Source organism: Podarcis raffonei, chromosome 11 (genome assembly GCF_027172205.1).
Source record: "Podarcis raffonei isolate rPodRaf1 chromosome 11, rPodRaf1.pri, whole genome shotgun sequence".
In the NCBI taxonomy this organism is placed as follows: domain Eukaryota; kingdom Metazoa; phylum Chordata; class Lepidosauria; order Squamata; family Lacertidae; genus Podarcis; species Podarcis raffonei.
Genome location: NC_070612.1, coordinates 44,258,465 through 44,279,563, shown reverse-complemented (window position 1 = coordinate 44,279,563; position 21,099 = coordinate 44,258,465). Strand labels below are relative to the sequence as shown.

At 42.4% G+C, this 21,099-nt stretch overlaps 1 protein-coding gene across 6 annotated transcripts in view; it reads right to left on the bottom strand.

Moving 5' to 3' along the window:
* COMMD10 (COMM domain containing 10) overlaps positions 1-20,049 on the bottom strand; it is a 57,641-nt gene extending 37,592 nt beyond the window's left edge. For 3 of the 6 annotated variants that reach the window (XM_053407748.1, XM_053407750.1, XM_053407751.1), the window contains exons 1-5: positions 19,947-20,048; positions 18,640-18,730; positions 17,846-17,956; positions 16,707-16,862; positions 5,858-5,968 (exon numbers count right to left, since the gene is read on the bottom strand). In XM_053407748.1, coding sequence (XP_053263723.1) covers positions 5,858-5,968; positions 16,707-16,862; positions 17,846-17,956; positions 18,640-18,730; positions 19,947-19,981 — 504 coding nt within the window. In that variant the 5' untranslated portion in view covers positions 19,982-20,048. Of the gene's footprint in view, positions 1-318; positions 338-1,765; positions 3,155-5,857; positions 5,969-16,706; positions 16,863-17,845; positions 17,957-18,639; positions 18,731-19,946 lie in introns of those variants that run through there. The other 3 variants (XM_053407752.1, XM_053407749.1, XM_053407753.1) reach the window with 3 other exon arrangements.
* Positions 20,050-21,099: the final 1,050 nt, after the last annotated feature.

Here is a 21,099-nt window from a genome sequence, read left to right as displayed (position 1 = left end):
AAACGCCCTCCCATCAGATGTCAAGGAAATAAACAACTATCTGACTTTTAGAAGACACCTGAAAGCAGCCCTGTTTAGGCAAATTTTTAATGTCTGATGTTTTATTGTATTTTTAATACTTTGTTGGAAGCCGCCCAGCCAGATGGGCGGGGTATAATAATAAATTATTATTATTATTATTTATTATGTCCACGGTTACTCTTCATATTTTCAAAAGAGATGAAAATTTAAGTAGGATGAACAGAAGAGTACAATTATTCAATGGATACAGATCTCATTTTTTGCTGTTCAAAATATAGAAAATCTGAAGGGCTCAAATCTGGAAAATTTGCTGTCACTGGAATTAACAAAAGTCTAACGTAGCGCCGCTCTGGTTCGCCAGAAGCGGCTTAGTCATGCTGGCCACATGACCTGGAAGCTGTACGCCGGCTCCCTCGGCCAATAAAGAGAGATGAGCGCCGCAACCCCAGAGTTGGCCACGACTGGACCTAATGGTCAGGGGTCCCTTTACCCTTTACCTAACGTAGCCATTATTCATTTGTTGTCAAACTGATGTTGCAGCATGGTACAAATAAATCTAAAGTACATGAACGTTGTTGAGAAAGAGGGGGGGAAGCAGCATTCGGTTCACCAAGTTTGAGGAAAGAAAGGCTAACTTTCAGGGTTTTGCACAGCCTTTATTTCACACATTCCTCTTTGGGGGGAGCAGGACATTCAAAGCCTTTTACAGCACAATTCTGTACATGTCTACTCTGAAGGAAGTCAGAAGGAAAGATAAACAGGACTCACTACCAGGGAAGTAGGCCTACAATTGCAACTTTATATGGCAAAAATGCTGAAATGACAGCATTTAGGAGTCCACTTACAACGCGCTGTGTCAGCATAGCTCTCTTATTTACATGCAGGATACAATGAACTACAGTGGTACCTCTGGTTACGGATTTAATTCCTTTTGGGGTGCCATGCACACTCTGTAAAACCCGTAACTAGAGGTGCTGCTTCTGCGCACATGTGCGGTGCGATAGAGCGCTTCTGCGCATGCGCGAACGGCGAAACCCAGAAGTATACACTTCCAGGCTTGCCGCAGCCATAACCCAAAGATTCTGTAGTCTGGAGGTTACGCAATATTTTAATAGCCATTAAGGGGTGGTAGGGGGTTTATTGTTCATGTTTTTATTATATGTTTTGTGTTTTTATGTTGTGAACTGCCCCAATATATACGGATGAAGGACAGTAAACAAATTTAATAATCAATCAATCAATATCTCTTTGCAGACTTCCAGTATAATAGTCAATTGATCCACACTACCCATCCATCCATAGTTTAAAAGCTTAAAAAGAACTTTCAAAATATATGTTCGGTTGAAACAGTGGCAATTGAGGAAATAAACACAATCATTACGGGGGGGAAATTAAGACTGCAATCCAATGCACACTTTCACAGAAGTATGTTCCATTTAACACAGTGGGGCTTTCTTCCAAGCAAACATGCACCAAATTGCACTGAAAGGGAAAATTTATGGCACAGTAACAACAGTAAGCAGGAATGAAGGGAGACGCTTAAAAAAAAAAAAGGAAAGAAGAGCCAGTAAGATACATTTTGCAAAGACAATGTTTCTCATCTAGAGTGTTTCCAATTTGAAACTCTTCCCACAAATAGTGCACCCTCTGCAAACAGAATCTAATCCAATTTTTTTTGTAAAATAAATTATCCTTTGTTGTCAAGGCGATTTTATGGCAGCACCCTGGGAAGACGGATTAAATATAAACTCAAAGCAAAATGGAATTTTTATTTTATGATAAATATAATCTACCAGAAGTGATTAGATCTGAATTTACCAAAATCTCTCTTCATCAGTTCAGTCACTGCTAAGTTTTGGAGAGCCTCCTTTCCCTCACTGTTAGAACACTGTAATCGATAGTGCAAAATATTCCCCAAGAGTCAAAGAGCTCTGACATAACAACACAAATCTCTTAACGCTAGAGCATTAACCGTAAGCGGTGAGTCCTCACAGTTTAGTCCGTCCATTTCCTTATACTCACTTCGTAAGCATTGCTTTTTTCTATTTTTCCAGCAAGGAATGTTTTTAAAAACTCTGTGCTTATTTTTTCCAGCAAGCAGACAGATCACACAATAGCAACTGAGCATGCACTGGCAAGAAAACTCTTTCCGCTCCTAACTATTCCAGTACAGGGCAGACTTAAAGAAGAAAGCCATGCTAGACATCATTTTCACCACAGGAAATCAGCACCCCTGTAGAAAGTTGCCAGTCTCCTGGCCATAACATGAAGCGGAACTAACTGTACAAGTAAGGTGATCGTGGGGCAAGTTCCCATGTCTGTGCTTCACATCAGCAGTGGCCACCAGTGAAGACGGGGAAGCTAATAGCACCGACTCACTTGGCAAGCTGGTGGGAAACTGATCGCAGGGATCAAGCCCACTTTGAAGTGAGAGAGAGAAGGGGCAGAGAGAAGGTGGAAGAAGGAAGGAGACAGGCAGCACTGGGAGATGAATGATGATGAATGACGACTATCCAGCACTTCAACAAAAAGAGTTGCACCTTATCAAGTTACACACTTCATTCTCCTCCCATTGATGGAATATGCCTTAAGATGTAGGAACCCGTAAGGAAACGGAATATTAAATTATCTCTGAATAGTCATTTATTGAATATTTTTTTTAAATTATGTCTAGATGGCATCTGACCACATGATGGGATTAAAAGAATGGTGGGTTTTACAAGTGGATTTAATATATTCTTCTTTTGTATCTCTGTATCTTGTACTTTATTTTTATTTATTTCTTTTTTGTACATCGCCACAATCTTTTTGAATGGTAGGCAGTTTATATATTATATAGGGGGGGGGGGAATCAGTATCCAATACCCCGCATTTAAAAGCTAACAAAACATATGGAATCAGTGACTGCACACATCAGCTCTCAGAACTCAGTACTGCTGCCATGATCCAAATAAGGCCTACATGGGCATAACACAGTTTAGCTTTGCTATTTGCTTCACAAGATTTCTGTTGCCAAAGAGACAAGCTGCTTTTTATACCGATGAGTGGCTTGTCTCTTCTGCACTGGAAACATCCGTGGCCAAAAACAGCACACAAAGTTTCCCACTGCAACCTTTCTTCTTTGGTTCCCATACTTGAGGAGTCCAAGCTAATAAGAAATCCCTTAGGTATATAGTCCACTGGGATTCCTTAAAAAGGGGCAATAAGGTTTCCACTCATGAAAAAAGCATTGCATTGATTTAAAAAGCATTAAAATGAGCAGGCAGGTATAACAGAGCCGTATTGTTGTATGTAGATTAGAAAGGTAAACACTGTTTCCCACCACAACTAACTTCACAACTAATTCAACAATGTTATTTGAGGGAGGAAAAAAAGCATTCAATGTGTCAAAGAAACACAGACACTTGGAAGAGCACTACTGCCCTCTAGCGAGCTAATGCAACACACATTTCGGTCAATAAATAGCTATCCGCCAACTACTATTAGTAAAATCAGATTTTGAAGTCGTTGCTTTCCTCAGCAAAAAATAAATAAATAAAAATATGACAGCATAGCTTTGAATGAGGAAGAGGAAGCTGAGAAGGATTAGAAGAATAAAGGCACAAGTGTTTCATCACACTTGAAAGCAAGATTTTATACATTCCTCAAAATAAATAGTTCAGAGCATTCATTTAATGAGGGGACATACTTTTACAAAAGGCTCTTCATAGTTCAAGTTTATTTCAGTTGGTTTTTATTAAGATTCAAGATGCAATGTAAGCAGAAAGTTATTAATGTCTGCAACATTCGGAGGACTGAAAAATTGTCCCCAAAAGAACAAGTGTATTATATATACCATCAGAGGTCTACGTAGCCAGCCAAAGTTCACAGTTGCCACAGATCCTACCCTTCTCCCAAGGGGGGGAGGGCTTGCCCAAGATCACGTGGACCATCTCTCAAGAGTCCATATGACTGCAAAGTCAAGACTGCACATTCGCCGCAAAACAGGCAAGAGGAACAGGGTGTATGTTGTTACCATGGCACTAAGTCTTCCAAGGGCTCAGAAAGCAGAAAGATGCTTCACTGCTTACCACACCTCTTCTTAAGAGCTCAGTAGAAAGGACTGGAAGAGAGGGACATCTCACTGTGCCTTGGGAAAGGGTGGAGAACAACATGCTGCCTCATTCCTTTCTAAGCACATTTGAGTCAGCATGACACCTACTGGCTGAGGAAAAGGGCAAGGAAACTTTCCAGAACAATAATAAAAACACTTTATTTTAAAAGGAACTCCTACGTCAAGTGAAAAAATTTATACAGCAAGAGATTATCTGCTTAACTGGAGGTAAATCTGCAAGTTGGGGCACTATTAATCTAGAATCCTGTTTATAATCCGTATAGGGAAAGTGATAAGGATTACTAGGTCCCATTTCTCTGGGAAGGGAACTCATAGGATCCTTTTAAAATGATGGGCTTGAGCACAAAACGTTACATATCATGCCTCTGCAAGGAGCAAGTTGTACCAGCATCCATTTCAATAGGCTATAAGAGAGCTTTGCAAAGCCACAGGCTGCATTTCAAAAAGCTGTGTTCCACTTTTTGCTGTGAACGCTCGTAATGGTGGAGGGAAACTGTTGCTAGAGAGGCTGTTCTGGAGTAAATCTACCCACTTCTATCAGGGAGATCACAGAGGATGGCAATGGGCATTTTTCCTAGGATTGGTCCTGTGGCATCCCATAAGGTCAAAAGACGGGACTGTGCTGAGCTCTAGAGTTCAGCATCAAGACGATGCTGAGAACATGCAATATGCCATTCATTTTACTGAAGTCCTGCATATGTGGCTAATGATGGCCGACTATTTTGGGAACGGGTCAGAAAGGACAGAAAAGGAGACAGGAACATCAGTAATAAGTGGTTCTCATTCCCCCAACACAAATTCAGCTGCACAGATTGGTACGGTTTATATTTCTAAATTGAAGCTCATTGTAATGGGTATCGACTATTATCTCAAATGTGCTGAGTGCTCTTTAGGATTGTGTAATCTTTGTATTAAGGTTAAGATATTGTAGTATTTATTTTATTTATTTGTACTTAACCTTGGAGGCAGTGACGCATCCGCTCCAGAAGAGGATTTTCCTGGACTCAGAAGTGCCCACTATTGTTCAGTGGCAAATGTTCCCTTTTGGGGCAAGGTGCTCAGTGTGTGTGTGTGTGTGTGTGTGTGTCCAGTTTCACATATATTTGGAGGACATTGAATATCTGGATCCTTTTTGGGCTTCAGGCCAATTCAGGACACTGAAACTGCCTTAGTTGCTGTGGCTGATGGCATTTGTTTGGGGTGGGGTGGGGGGAGTGTAAACTTTCTCTTTCTTCTTGACCCCTCAGCAGCTTTCGAGACTACAGACCATGGTATTCTTCTGAAGAGGCTCAAGAAGGTGAGAGTTCTGTGATTCAATCAACAATTAGCGCCATTCATAATATTTATTAAAAAGGTATTTTGAACTGCTGTAACGGTTGAGTTGGATGGTTAAAGGGTATACTCTTTAGATTTACTGGTGATCTGAAAATGGCAATTTAAATAAATATTATGTGTAATGGTTTTGAAGCATCTTTCACCTTAATGATCCAAAGAAAGCCCTGATACAGTAATTCACTACAAAAACAAGAGAAGAGTTTCCCTGCATGGCACACATATAAGAATCATGAAACCCAGGTCATTCAGCAGGGCAATGATACCTCAGCAGCTCTACACACCAAGGCCTATTTAAATTTGTTACCTATATTTGATATCAGAAAACTGGAGCCAGCTGAATCATCACCAGCAGCAATGCAGCAATGGATATGAGTTGAGGCTTCTTACCTTTGAATCTTCATTGCTCATTCCAAGTTCTAAAACAGCTTGAGGAGATTTTTGTTTTGCTTGGGTTGATTGAGCCATCTGAAGGTTAAGCTGCCATCCAACAGACTCAAGCTAGGAAACACAAATGCAAATTAAAATAAGATGTGCCACAACCACCCAGGTAAACCAATGTTTTAGCTTTCAAGGCTGATGCTATCACTCCCTAAGCAAATGCAGGCAGCCTACAGACTGCAAGAAACACACTTCTAGAAACTTTACTCAGTTCTTCCTTAACCTAAAGCCTGGCTCGTTTTCACTGCAATTATATGAAGTAACAGATAAGGCTTATTTTAGGACAATCACCCTATTCATGAGGATAGACTTCAAGCACCCTAAAAGTATGCAATTGTGATTAAAACCACAAACCACAAATGATGTTTGCTAGTTCCTAGTTCTCATAGGTATTAACTTTGAGAGCTACAAAGATAAAAAGTGCCTGTGCTGGAGAGGTCAAATCAGCCAAACTGCTTCCTATGTGCATTCAGTCAAAGCTACTGGCTTCTAGCAAGGAGGTGCACACTGGTGGCACTGTGGTCTAAACCACTGAGACTCTTGGGCTTGCTGATCAGAAGGTCAGCTGTTCAAATCCACATGACAGGGGAGCTCCCGATGCTCTGTCTCAGCTTCTGCCAAGCTAGCAATTCGAAAGCACGCCAGTGCAAGTAGATAAATAGGTACCACTGTGGTGGGAAGGTAAACAGCATGTCCGTGCGCTCTGGCACTCGTCAAGGTGTCCCGTTGCGCCAGAATCAGTTTAGTCATGACCCAGAAAGCCGTCTGTGGACAAACGGTGGCTCCCTCAGCCTGAAAGCTAGATGAGCGCCGCAACCCCATAGTCACCTTTGACTGGGCTTAACTGTCCAGGGGTCCTTTACCTTTATTCTAGCAATGAAAATATATTTATACATCCCTGACTGGTCAGCCATTTTTTTGTTTGCCGAGCTAAGCGCATGATTCAAAAGCAGTTTCCTTGAGCAGATCAAAATGCAAGCCTGAAGGCAAAGTTGCAAACTTTAACATGATGTACCGATTTTTAAACCTAAGGATTTTTCTGTGTTCTATTTCCAAACATTTCTGTAAGCAAGTATCACATGGCAAACACCATTGTTATTTTTACAGGAAACAAAAACTTCCAGGATTTATAGAGAGATATATATATAGATATACATGATATAGATATAGACCTATTTAAAAGGGAGGGAAAACTGGTATTATTTGCTGGGCCATATTTATTGTTTCCATCAAGTGCTATAAAGTTCAAAAGGGAGATTTTTATTCTCTGGGTGAGTATGAACAAAACAGAAACAGTAGGCCAGAGTATGTGGGTAGAGAATTCTGGATTCCCATTACAATATTAACCATCCCTTAGACAATTTTGATTATGTGAGCAAGTGGTACTACTGGTAGCTGCAAACAGTATTTTCCTAATTGAGTTACCGTAATCTCTCAGAATCTGTTTGGCCCCAGAGGATCCTGGGTCATTGTCTAAAAGGCAACTGGGTCCTCATAGCCATACTGTCCCAAAATTCTATTTTTATGTAAATACTTGAAAGCCAGGCTATTTATAAATGTTTTCATTCATATATCACATTTATTTAGATGCACGACTTCCACAGGGGGAAATCAAACAGGAACACCATATGGTGTACCAGTTTAAATACTGTAAATCAGGATATTTAAAGCTTCAACTTTGCTAAAAGTTTGAGATAGAATTGATAACTTTTTTAAAAAAGCTAGGCTTAGACTTTCAGTGAAAAGTTACCAGTGTAGCCCTGGGGCTTCCACTATATGAGAAATAAAACATTTGACCTTATTAATGTTAATATATCTCTGTTTTACAAGTATAGTTGTCTCCTATGGAAATAAGGAGATGAAAGATGGAATGTTCTTGTCAGAACAAAGACTTAATACACAGGTATTAGTGTCACATAATCATTTTTCCATCCTGGTTTTAGTGATCTCAAAACATGTTTCATTTCTGACACACAAGCCACAAAGATATCTTGCTCACATGTCATTGTAAACCATAATGAAAGTTTCTAATGAATGCACAAATATTGGCCGCTTTGCTCACAGAAGAAACAAGCCATGATCCCTGAGTTAACATTATGTCCAACCCAGAGACCATGGTTTGTTTTGCTCCAAACAAACCACATCTATAGCCAAGGTTTTTTATTCACTTACTGACTCTGTGGTTTGAGCAGGTTTAAAGAGTTGTTGTTTTATGAATATTTTGCTGTGAATCACCCCAAGGTCCCTTGGTGGAAGAGAAATTCATAAATACAAATAACAACGATTCCTTTTGTGGCATAAACAATTCCACACGTTTATCAGCCATTTCAGAAGCTCTTCGACTGCATCATGCTGGCTCCCTTTTCTACCATCCCCAACTCATGAAATGTGATGTTGTGTCAATACAGTGGTACCTCGGGTTACATACGCTTCATGGTAATACGCTTCAGGTTACATACGCTTCATGTTACAGACTCCGCTAACCCAGAAATAGTACCTCGGGTTAAGAACTTTGCTTCAGGATGAGAACAGAAATTGTGCTCCGGCGGCGTGGCAGCAGCAGGAGGCCCCATTAGCTAAAGTGGTGCTTCAGGTTAAGAACGGACCTCCAGAACAAATTAAGTACTTAACCTGAGGTACCACTGTACACCATGCGAGCATTGCTGTGCATGGAGCACAGGTTTTCCTCACAACTACACTTTCTTTGACGTATGGTTATTTTACCACAATGGCATTGAAAACTATTAGAAAAAATATATATTCAGATTTAATGCACACTTTAAAAAATATCACAAATTACACTGCAGATTAACAGAGTTAGCAAGCAAAGGAAAACACAAGTAACCTTTTCATAGATTGGATAGTCTGATTTTCCAGTGCAATTCAAGTGGAGTTTTCACCCCACATTTCTAGAAGTACAGCTATGCTTTCAAAATCTTTGATTAATGTACCATATGCTGCCTGGGGCTTCAGAATGGCTTACCTATTTATTTTATTGAAAGGAAGATTGAATATAATAGAGTCCATCCAATTCTGACTGCTAAGAGTACATGATATATGATCGCAATAAAATGGGACAAGGCATATAGGCATAGAGAAGTGGGTTACTTAACACATGCTGAGAATTAAGGAACCCTCCAAGTAAGCAAAATTATTTTACAGAGATTTGCTTTTGAAAAAACGTTATACAACAATATATTGTTACTTACAGCAGGTCTCTTACCAAACACAAGTTTTAAGGCTGGGGTTTTGTTTTTTGAATGTGTGCGTGCAAAATTATCACACCTAATATGTAGAATTACACAGTTCAAAATCATTTCCCAGAAGCAATAACTTATCAGACAGTGGATAACCTTCAGTATTATATTAGAATGGGAAAGCGCTGACTTCATTCTTGAGTGGTCTATGTCCCTCCCCGCTTTAAAGACTCCCCATGGTCCACCAATGTGTTTCGAATTTACACAACAAAAAACCAATGCACACACACATACACAATCTCTTTAACAGCCAATGTATTCCAACCATACACTCTTAAGAACAAGGTATTTGCAAGATCAGACCAAATTCTACATAGTTCTCTTTGGAGGAATCCCAACACCAACAGAGACTATGCAGCTCACTAGAAACTGGCCAGCAGGCTGCTTTCTGCAAGTACCATCATCATCATCATCATCATTTTTATATTTATACCCTGCCTTCTTCCCTGCCAGGACTCAAGACTGCTTACAGATAAAATCAAGAACTGCTCAAAACAAAAACAATAATTAAAAAGCAATTAAACATTGATAGAAATAAAACTATATCCATATGCAGTGAGTAACCCTTCATTAAGCAACGGCACTCTTTAATGAGGGCACTGCATAACCTCACAGTATCTAAATTAAAGGTGCTTGAAAAATCTGAGACCCTACTAACATATATAACGGATGACAAAACAGTTTTAAGCAAACTTGTACAAAGTCATAAAAACAATTGAGTAGAAAGGTGAGAATACACACACACACACACACACACACACACACACACACACTTTCCTTCCTCCAACACCCTGTGCCATGAACCATTTTCATTGCTGCAGTTTGCACAATATTTTGTTTTATTTAGGAACAACGGCCCACCGCAGATAACCTCAACCAACAGTGCAGCGCAGCAGCTAAAAGAATGAACTACGAATCAGTCTCTGCTTTGAATCTTATCTCTGCCTTAGGCCACCCCATTTCGCTCTGCCTTCATTTCCCCAACTACGCTATGAGGGATAGTAATATCAACCTATTTTACAGGGTTGCCGTAAAGAATACAACTGTTAGAGCTTTCCCTGAACACTTGAAAGCTACTTCCAGTTCAGCAAGCATTTTTTGTGAACTGGGATCCCTAAATACTAATTATGGGCACCTATGTTTTGCATGGGGGTACCCTACACAAACAAAAGGGACGCTGGTGGGGCTGTGGGTTAAACCACAGAGCCTAGGACTTGCCAATCAGAAGGTCGGCGGTTCAAATCCCCACGACGGGGTGAGCTCCCGTTGCTCGGTCCCTGCTCCTGCCAACCTAGCAGTTCGAAAGCACGTCAAAGTGCAAGTAGATAAATAGATACGTCAAAGTGCAAGTAGATAAATAGGTACCGCTCCGGCGGGAAGGTAAACGGTGTTTCCGTGTGCTGCTCTGGTTCACCAGAAGCGGCTTTGTCATGCTGGCCACATGACCCGGAAGCTGTCTGTGGACAAATGCCGGCTCCCTCGGCCAGGAAAGCAAGATAAGCGCCGCAACCCCAGAGTCGGCCACGACTGGACCTAATGGTCAGGGGTCCCTTTACCTTTTTACCCTACACAAACACACTTTATAGTCACATTCTTGGCCTACACAGTCCTCTTTTTGATACATAAATTTCAATTCAGTTTACATATTCCTCCCAATCCCATCCCCCCCAAACCTGACAGAGTACAGCAGTGGCTCAAACTAGAAAAACCTGCTTTTGTTTCTTCTTAAATAGCAGGCATAGTGGAGGGGGGTTAGGGTTAATTCCTCCCTCAGGATCCTGATGAGAATCCCTTCCTCTAGGTGCTATTTGACCTTGGATGGAAGCTGCTATTGCCAGCAACGCTTGTTTCCAGCACCGAAAAGTCACACTTGCATAAATTTCTTATTTGTGCTCCAATTTTAAGCTAAGGAACCTGCGCGTGAAGGATTCCTGCTCCCGAGAGGCGGGAACAGGTGAAGAGACTGGGGAGTGAGAAAGAGACTGCAGACAGGTTAGATGATGCATTTAAAAATGAACTTAATGTGATTTATAACAGTGTTAAAACAGCCTCTGTAGTAATGACAAAGGTGACAAAGCCCAACATCGTTTTAGGAATCAAGCTAAAAAGAGGACGATAAGCATCGTTAAACATTAGCGCAGGAGGATCTTTAAACAGACAGTGGCTCTAAGCTCCTGAAAAGAGGACATTGCCAGAAAAAATATGGGAAGCTACAAATCACCTGCTCTTCAGCAAATGTTTCTCATTTTCAGCAAAAAGGGATTCTTCCAAAAGAGAGTCTTCTACTGGACCTTTTTCACTACTCTATGTCCTATTTTTCTTTTCTTTGTTTTTGAAATATTTTTTATTAGTTTTTATAATTACAAAGTGGTAACAAAAATTCTTTATATAATCAAGCCATGAGATTCTCTGAATCTCGTGACCTGCCCCAATCCCTTACATGGGTCCTAATAACAATTTTTTACCAATCTACATATCAATATCTTCTCCATACTTCTCATAAGTGTAAGTTGTACATAACACCCGTTACTTTACAAGTGGTTCTTAAAGTCCAGCTAACGTTTTGATTCGCTTACAGTGTTCTCTTGGGGAGATTATTAATTTTTCCCATTCTTTTTTGTATGTCCTATTTTTCAAACACTCATTAAAACTACTAGCCCAGATTTAAATGAAACTCAGCAATGAATTTTTGTCCTTCCTCTAGGAATGGACTGGCATTCTCTGTGTCAAAAGCATCTCTGGGAACTGGGATACCACTAGAGCCAGTGGCTACATATGCATTAAACACCAATCTTGAAGCATCTCATCTGAGCAGTAGCAAGCCTCTTCCGGACATGGAGCTCAGACTCAAACTGTTGCAGCTGTTTAAACCAATCACATCACATTTGGTGGCTATGGTGCAGCCAATGAGCCACACAGTACCCCAGTCCTAGGAATGTATAAGGTTTCTTAGTGCCTGGCTACTTGCAATGATGGGCATGGAGAAGGGGAGAGGACTGCAGCATTGGGATCCAACACATCATCATGTCAAGAAAATAACTGTGAGCAAATCTGAGCCTATAAAGCAGTGCTTCCCAACTGGTGGTCCTTGAACCCCAGAAGGTTCATGTAAGCCACCCAGGGGGTCTGTGGTTCCAATCACCTAACAAAAACTACCATAGAGAGATCAACATTTTCAAAAGTAGGGGGTCCATGGCTTGGGGGCAAAAGCAGAGGTCCGCAATACTTAGCTAACTGGGAACCATGGCTATAAAACATAATATGGGCTGGTTTCATTCACTTAACTTTTGTGGATTTTTGTTTTGTGTGTCAACCTTCAGCAGGTTAGCAGTAGAATCTTGCCAGCATAAAAAATATATATATAAAAGTTAATGCCGTAGAATCATCTTTTGATGAATTTTTCTTCTCCTTTTTTTTTTTTTTTTAAGAAAAGATTGCTAACACAGCAATAGTATAAGCACAATGAAAAAGAGCAACCACAAAGTTCTGGCACAGTAATAAATCTCGTATTGATCTCTGTTATAATCAACTATCAGTCAGACCACACCAGTCCCTCATTATGTCATCCCTTGAGCACAAAAGAAAAATAAAACTAAACATTTATTTTTATATTAGATCTAGCCATGTATCTGGATCTACTTCTAATAGTTCTGCTCCTTCTGGCATTAGCAGGACCCCTAACCAAGCTGTTAATGTGAACACTCATGCTTTGAATTTATTCCAGTTAATTTCAAGGCAGCTTCTAACACATTGCTTCCAAACAGCTACAGGCAGACAGAGATTTTAATCTATGTTAAATACCTGAACAAGAAGCCATTTGAAGCCAATAACTGCTTCCACCTCCACCCACCCACCCACGGAACACAAAATGAAGGCAGTGAGAATGAATATCGTCCTGTGTTCTATCCATACAAATGATCAAAAGGTTCATGTTCATTTAATTCGTTTAACCGGCCCATGGACCCCTGCCGCCCACTCAGTCAGCTCCTGTGCTAAACTGTGCTAACTGTGCTAAACTGGCGCGGAGCAGAGCGGGGACCCCCTTCCGCAATGCTGGCCAGCTTCCCATTGGCTGCAGGAACTTCCTGCCGTGCACTCCGGCCCACCGCTGCATCTGCGGGACCGTGACCCGGACCAAGCCACAAAAACTTTGCCGACCCGATTTAAGTTATTGAGGGACTGTACCAATCTTGGAAATACAAATCAAAAAGCAGAGGCATGGTGTGGCGTTTGCCCTCCTAGGTGTGTGACATCATACTGGGTTCCTAAGGAAAAGGTTCACTAATTGTAAAATGACTAACCAATGGGGCAGAGTTAATTGTGTATAAGGTTTAAGCACAGAGGTTTTTAGAGGAGAAGGAAGTTAGAGTTAGGGTGGCTGAGAAGACAGTCTGGAGTTAGAAGAGACAAAGAGGATAAGTCTGTGGGTTGGGCTAGTCTGGTGTGAGAGAGTGAGAGAATTTGTTAAGAGGAGTCAGTCAAATAGCTGATATAATCAGTCAGAAGGTATTAGGAAGGTATAAGCGGTAAAGAAACTAAAGTTAAGAAACTGACAGGAATATTATCTGAGAAACCATAAACTTGTTAATGTTTATAAAATAAACTTGTTTATTTGGTTCACTTTTAACAACTGTCTGGACTCAGTGTTTTACCCGAGAGTAACGGGTTGGTGGCAGCGGGGAAGCGAGCACAGTAGTGGCACAGGGATCAAGATTTGGCTTGTGGATTTCATTAACGACTCTACTATAATCTGAGCCCTTCCTTTCAAGTTGTCACAAATCATGTTAGTGTATGTGTATGTCTATCACACCGATTCAACCCGGTTCACACATATGGCATTTCCATGCAAGAACAGCTGACATGAGTCCTAAGAGCAGAAACAGCTGATGGAGCCTGCTGCAGACTGGTACTTCTCCCAGGCAATATGAGGGTAAAGGTAAAGGTACCCCTGCCCGTACGGGCCAGTCGTGTCCGACTCTGGGGTTGCGCGCCCATCTCGCTTAAGAGGCCGGGGGCCAGCGCTGTCCAAAGACACTTCCAGGTCATGTGGCCAGCGTGACAAGCTGCATCTGGCGAGCCAGCGCAGCACACGGAAACGCTGTTTACAGTGGTGCCTCGCAAGACGAACGCCTCGCAAAACGAAAAACTCGCAAGACGAGTTTTCCGTTTTTGAGTCGTTCTGCAAGACAAATTTCCCTATGGGCTTGCTTCGCAAGAAGAAAGCCCATAGGGAAATCTCCGGGGACCTCTTTTAAATGCTGGCGGTGGGGAGCAAAGCCTTTCGCCCCCCCTCCGGCCTTCAGAAGAGGTCCAGGAAGGCCGGCGGGGGCTGAAAGGCTTTGCTCCCCACCGCCAGCATTTTAAAAGCAGTCCGGGATAGCAGGGAAGCGCGCTGTGCTTTCCCGCTATCCCGGACCGCTTTTAAAATGCTGGCCATCGAGAGCAAAGACTTTCGCCCACCGCCGGCCTTCAGAAGAGGTCCTGGACCTCTTCTGAAGGCCGGCGGGGGGCAAAAGTCTTTGCTCCCCCCCCCCGCCTGCCTTCCCGGGATAGCGGAGAAGCGCAGCGCGTTTCTCCGCTATCCCGACGGCTTTTGAAGGCAGGCGGGGGGCAAAAGTCCTGGACCTCTTCTGAAGGCCGGCGGGGGGCAAAAGTCTTTGCTCCCCCCCCCCGCCTGCCTTCCCGGGACAGCGGAGACTTCTCCACTGTCCCGGGGCGATCTTAAAATGCTGGCGGGCGGCAGCGAAGCTTTCGCTGCCGACCCCCAGCATTTTAAAAGCCGCCGGGACAGTGGAGACTTCCTGAAGCCTTCGCTGCCGCCCGCCAGCATTTTAAGATCGCCCAGGACAGCGGAGAAGTCTCCGCTGTCCCGGGGGCTTTTAAAATGCTGGCAGTCGGGAGGAAAGCCCTCCTGTCCCCGGAGCTTGCGGGATGGGAGGTGGGGAGAAGGGCTTTTCTTCCCACCGCCAGCCTTCAGAACAGCCTTCTGAAGGCTGGCGGTGGGAAGAAAAGCCCTTGTCCGTCCCCCCCAGCCTTCAGAAGAGGTCGGGGGACAGACTGTCCCGGACCTGGTCTGAAGGCGGTTTCCATAGGAACGCATTGATTGATTTTCAATGCATTCCTATGGGAAACCGTGATTCGCAAGACGAAAAACTCGCAAGAAGAAAAAACTTGCGGAACGAATTAATTTCGTCTTGCGAGGCACCACTGTACCTTCCTGCTGGAGCGGTACCTATTTATCTACTTGCACTTTGACATGCTTTCGAACTGCTAGGTTGGCAGGAGCAGGGACTGAGCAATGGGAGCTCTCCCCATCGCGGGGATTCGAACCGCCAACCTTCTGATCAGCAAGTCCTGGGCTCTGTGGTTTAACCAACAGCGCCACCCGCGTTCCTTTAATATGAGGGTAGCTCTTGTTAAAATAGCACCCAATACTAAAAAAATCCCAAAAAACTAACGTGTCAGAGCGAAGGACGAGCTAACATCCTTCCACCTTTTCATCTGGCTCTGACCTTCTGCCTCTCTAAAAGCGTGTAGCTTTTCAACCATCTACTGGGCTCAGGCAGATTCTCCATGGGATCAATAATAAAAGTTCATAATACAATGTTCCCCTTCCTGCCTTCTTACCTAATGGGGTATGTAAGAGCATTTAAAGAAGCAATCTATCCCACATGAGGCACAGAAGTAAACACAACTCTCTTGATAGAGCACCATTAGAGTAGTTTTTGCTTAAACCTTTCCAAACTCATTTGTCACCTTAATTATGCTCTTAACAGTAACAGAGGTGGTTATTTTTTTAATAGTCCCAGGTTTTAATACTCAGGACATTCTAATTTCCTCCCATTTCCCTTATGCATCCATCTCATATGTATGTTTTTTTAATTGTACATGAATGAAAACTGTAAACAATCAGTACAGTGACAACCAATTAAAATAAGATGAGGCACAGCAGAGAATAAGATTCGTGGTGATACAACAGAAACGAATGCTCTGAATGTATTATTTATTAATGTATTGCGACATAAATAAATAAATAAATGCTCTGATCTTGCTACATGTACGTGTTACCTTAAGGAAACTTGGGCACACTGCCCAAGTACATTTCACAATTCAACCAGTAACCACATCTACCGATAATACTATGCAATAGGTTATTCTTAAATAAATGGTTTCATTGCCTTATTTGAATGATTTAACGCTGTACTCTCTTACACCAGCCAAGTATCTTATTCAACCGACAAGCCAGTCACGTAAACTAATGGATTCTCTACAAGGAATTAATGGGTTCAAAGCAAGGTTTGTTGCTGTTTTTTGAACGTAATGTGTCAAACTCTCAAAGATGACTCATGCATATGTATGTACACACACTAGAATGTTTACATTGCTTGGCTAGCAATAAAATCTAGGTTTTCGCTATTAAAATATTTCTTTCAATTTTGGCACACACCCAGTTCTTAGCTCATATGCATCACATTCACCATTTACTGTGTACCTTCTGTCCCAATGAAAAAGTATTTTCTATATGTTTCTGTAACTGTTACCTTCTGAGGTGACAAAGTCCTCTGTCTGAACTTTTCCACTGTCTCTGGACCTGCAGCAGCCCATGTGGTGGCAAACACTTCCGCTTTGTCATGATCCACTTTGGAATGCTCCAACTGCTGTTGCAGAACAGTTGGCTTCAAGTTGTGATACACAGCCTGCAAAAAAAGAAAGAAAAATAATGCAATACACACACTTCCCTAGCTGATATGCTAGACAACATGCTAAACAACTCAAGTGATGGTAAATATTTGACACTCGTGGTTCATTATTTAAGTCACGGTGGGTATGTCCAAAATACACAAAAAAAGTTAGCACAAAATTTACAACAGCAATGAGGGCACTGGCTGAAGGAAGAACAGAATGTTTCTAACAACAAAATATTTCTGCAACAGAAAGGATACTTTAAAGTTGCAGGAACCATTGAAAGGATTAGCTGCACATTTGTTGCAGGGCAAACCGACTGTCTGGAAAGGCCTTGTACAATTGACACATGATATACAGTACCACGATAAAATCCTACTTAAGTCAATGTTTAGGATCAGGATGTTGCATTATTTGTAAACCTATTTAAATGCCTAATAGCAGGCTTCCTCAACCTCAGCCCTCCAGATGTTTTTGGCCTTCAGCTCCCATGATCCCTAGCTAGCAGGTCAGGGATGCTGGGAATTGTAGTCTCAAAACATCTGGAGGGCCGAGGTTGGGGAAGCCTGCCTAAAAGGAAGAAATTGCATCTCTATTATTTCTTCCTATGCACCCATCCCAGTTAACATATGGGTATATGTTCTTCAGTTCCATGCGCTACAGCACACCATTATATATACCACTGCAAGAACCAGGGAAGACTACATGTGTGACATGTGTGTGCGCGCACACACACACACACACACACACACAGGATTCTGAATTACAACCCCAGATAATCCCAATTTAGATCACAATCCTATGCATGTTTTCTTGGAAGGTAGGTTCTATTCTGATTAATGCAGCTTACTCACTAATAAGCATGCAGGTACAGGAATCTTAAAGCACAAAGAAGCAATCCCAAGAGTTTTTAATGATGCAGTACCTTAAAGGAGGAGGATTATCCCTTATACTTTGCATCAATTTACTGAAAGTATAGAACTATAATAGAAGATACCTGTTCCAAAATGAATGCAATGGTTTCAAGGACAAGATGGAGATCTTGCTTCTCCACTGAAAAAGCAGCTTGAAGCTTTTCTTCCTCCTCTTCTGTGAAAGTACTCTCAGCCTGAAATTAAAAAAAAATCCATTTACCAAAAATTAAGATACTATTTTATTCACTAGATTGATTGGTCTCATGCCTTTTCACAAACAGCATAAATGTCAATTATATTGGCAAAAGCTGCTTTACACTGAGTCAGCCCACTGGTTCACCTAGCTTTCAGTATAAGGCAAAATCGCTCCAGAGCTTCAAATAGGAGTCGCCATCCCTTATATAGTTCCCTCTCCCATCTCTTCCAGCCTCATCCTTTGGCTGTCATTGAACTAGCTTTCAGCCATTTCCCATGAGAGTGGAATAATAATTATTAGTGGTGGTGGTGGTAGTAGTAGTAATAATTAAATTTATATACTACCCTATACCTGCATGTCTCAGGGTGGTTCACAAAATAAAATTGCCTGAAGGAGAGCACAGCAGAGCACAGCAGCATTTTTTAACCCCATCAGTGTGCCCGCAAAGCTAAAAAACCTGTGAAACATCTACCGAATGGTTTTTCTCCCAGGTGTTCCTCCCAGCAGAAAATATTGCCCTTACAGCGCTCTCAGAGGAAAGCTGCCATTGGCAGAGACACTTGGACAAGCAATTGTATTGTACTTTTCTGGAATCTATACTCAATTGTAGCCCATGGATACTACCAGCTTAAGAGATTTCACTGTGCATTGTGCAGTCATTTTCTCTCTGTGTATACAAACCTTTAGGTGCAGCTTCTGAAGGATGCGGGAAAGCAACCGAGAGAACTTTCCCGTGTCTATAGCATTGATGAGGGACACAGCCTTTCGAACACTAGAAAAGGAGAAGAGAGGATGGCAAGAATCAGTTAAAGACAAGGGACTTGGTGGGGACAATAAGTTTTTCTCTGCTCTTTTCTGATGCCAGGAAGAGGTTTAAACAACAATGAAAAGGACTGGCTACTTTTCCAGACAAAGTTCCTGAACACACAGGTGTTGTGGGAAAACCTCCCACCAGAGACGCAGTCGCTGAAGAAAATAAAATAGTCTCCTGATCAGGAATTACCACTTTATTTAAAATGTTTATTGAATATGGGGGGGGATTGTCTACATTTGAAAAGGTGGGCAGAAATAAGATAAATTTAACAGTGTAAATAAGTTTTGGTGGATGTAATAATGGAATATTGAATGGCTTAGTTTATACAAAGTATGTAGAGATTTATGTTATGCAAAATGAACCATGGAAAGAGAAGAAAGGAAGCCACTGATATTTTAAGGTTGTTTAAATGAATATTCTAAAATGTAAAACAGAAAATTTAATAAAAATTATAGAAAAAAGAAGACGGAATTACCACTTTATTCTATGCTTGAGCGTAGCATTTCAGCTTCTGGGAAGCTAGAAATTAAAAATGCTGGAACTGTGAACAAAGGACTTGGAGGGGGTTATACCCAAGCAGAATTTTACATCTGGTTTTGGGCTGTCTAGTTCCTGCTTCTCAACCAGCATACCATCCTCCGCCCTGCCTAAAAGTGCGTGTCGCTGAGCTCATTACTGCTATTGCTTTTTTCTTTGGTTCGTTGCTCTACACACATCACAGGCTACTCAACAGCAAATGCTGCTGCTGCTGCTTTTCCTACCACTGCACTTCTATGCTAAGAGGGGGGAATCAGCAATAGGTTTTCTTTGCAGCACAATCTGATGCACGTCTCGGAAACCAAGACCCGCTGAGTCCAGAGGAGTTTGCTCCCCAATAACCGTGTGCACAACAGCAACCCCGGTTGCCACGGAACTGTTCAGACACAGGAATACCGGCAAGCCTGCAGCTGCGGAGACCCAGCCTCAGTCCCACACTAGGTAGGTAACGCTGGTGCGGGGAAAGAAACCTGCACATGCCCAGACACCACTTTGTTTTTACTACTTTAAGCCTTGGCATTGGAAACCGTTCCAAGCCGCCACCCCCCGCCTGCCCGTGCCATATTTAAAGGGAGAAAAGGGGTTGGCAGCGCCTTTGGCAGACCCACAAGGGAGGAGGCGGCAGAGCAGAGCCTACCTGACGGTGTCCGGAATAACAGTGGGCGCCGCCATCTTGGTCGCTGACGATCATACTGTCCCCGCCCAGCCAATAGCCAGGCAGCTAAAGCCGAGAGCCAATCCCGGCTCAGGCTGCCCCGAGCTAGCTCCGCCTTTCGACTTCAACCCACAGGACTGAGGTTTAGCGTCGGAGATGCAAAGCGGGGCGTCTCCTCTCTGTCCGCCAGGCGGCGCAGTCCTTAGCTCGCATATGCCAGATCACTTTACGCCAATGGGTCACTGCTCAGGAATAATAATACCCAGCAGGGGCGGATTTGGGAGACAGGGTGCCCTGAGCGGGGACAAAATGTGGCGGCCGCCCCCCTTGAAATATTTCTTATTTTCACAATAATTCCTTTTGGTACAATTGTTTTTCTAATGGAACTTCTCAGTAGCTACAACAAGTGCTTTTATATATTAAAAATATGTCCAGGGGTGCTCTCATTTTCCTACTCATATTGAAATACTGCCCCTCAATGTGGCCAAACGTAGATTCACAAAATGTTTAGGGTATGTGTAGCCCTGTGTGTGTCGTCGTCCCCCCCCCCCGAAAAAAGCACTGGGTACAACACATAGGTGGTGGTTGTTATAAAAGTTGGGTGCCCCCCTTACTCTCTGCAAGAGAAAAGAAGGTTCCTAGGATCTGTGTTCCTTTGGAGAATTGAGACACGGCAGGGTCTGCCATAGCTTTAAGAAATATGGTTTATTCACCTATTTGCACCTTCAGTATGCATGGAGGGAGTCCAGATCTTACAGCATGGTTATTTCAAGAGGGCACTATTCAATTTCAGAAGCCTTTATCCCTACAGCTATTGTTCATCTTCATCATTAATAATAATAATTAAAAAAATAAAAATAAATTATTTATATCCCGCCCTCCCCAGCCAAAGCCGGGCTCAGAGCAGCTAACAACAGTAAAATGATACAACATTATGAAATCAGTTCATTATAAAATCAGTTCAAATCAGATTGATGGCAACCATTGGGCTAGAGTTCTGTGAGGATTGCCAAAGGAGGGGGTCAAACTGTGCCTTGGCCAAAGGCCTGGCGGAACAGCTCTGTCTTGCAGGCCCTGCGGAAAGATGTCAAGTCCCGCAGGGCCCTAGTCTCTTGTGACAGAGCGTTCCACCAGA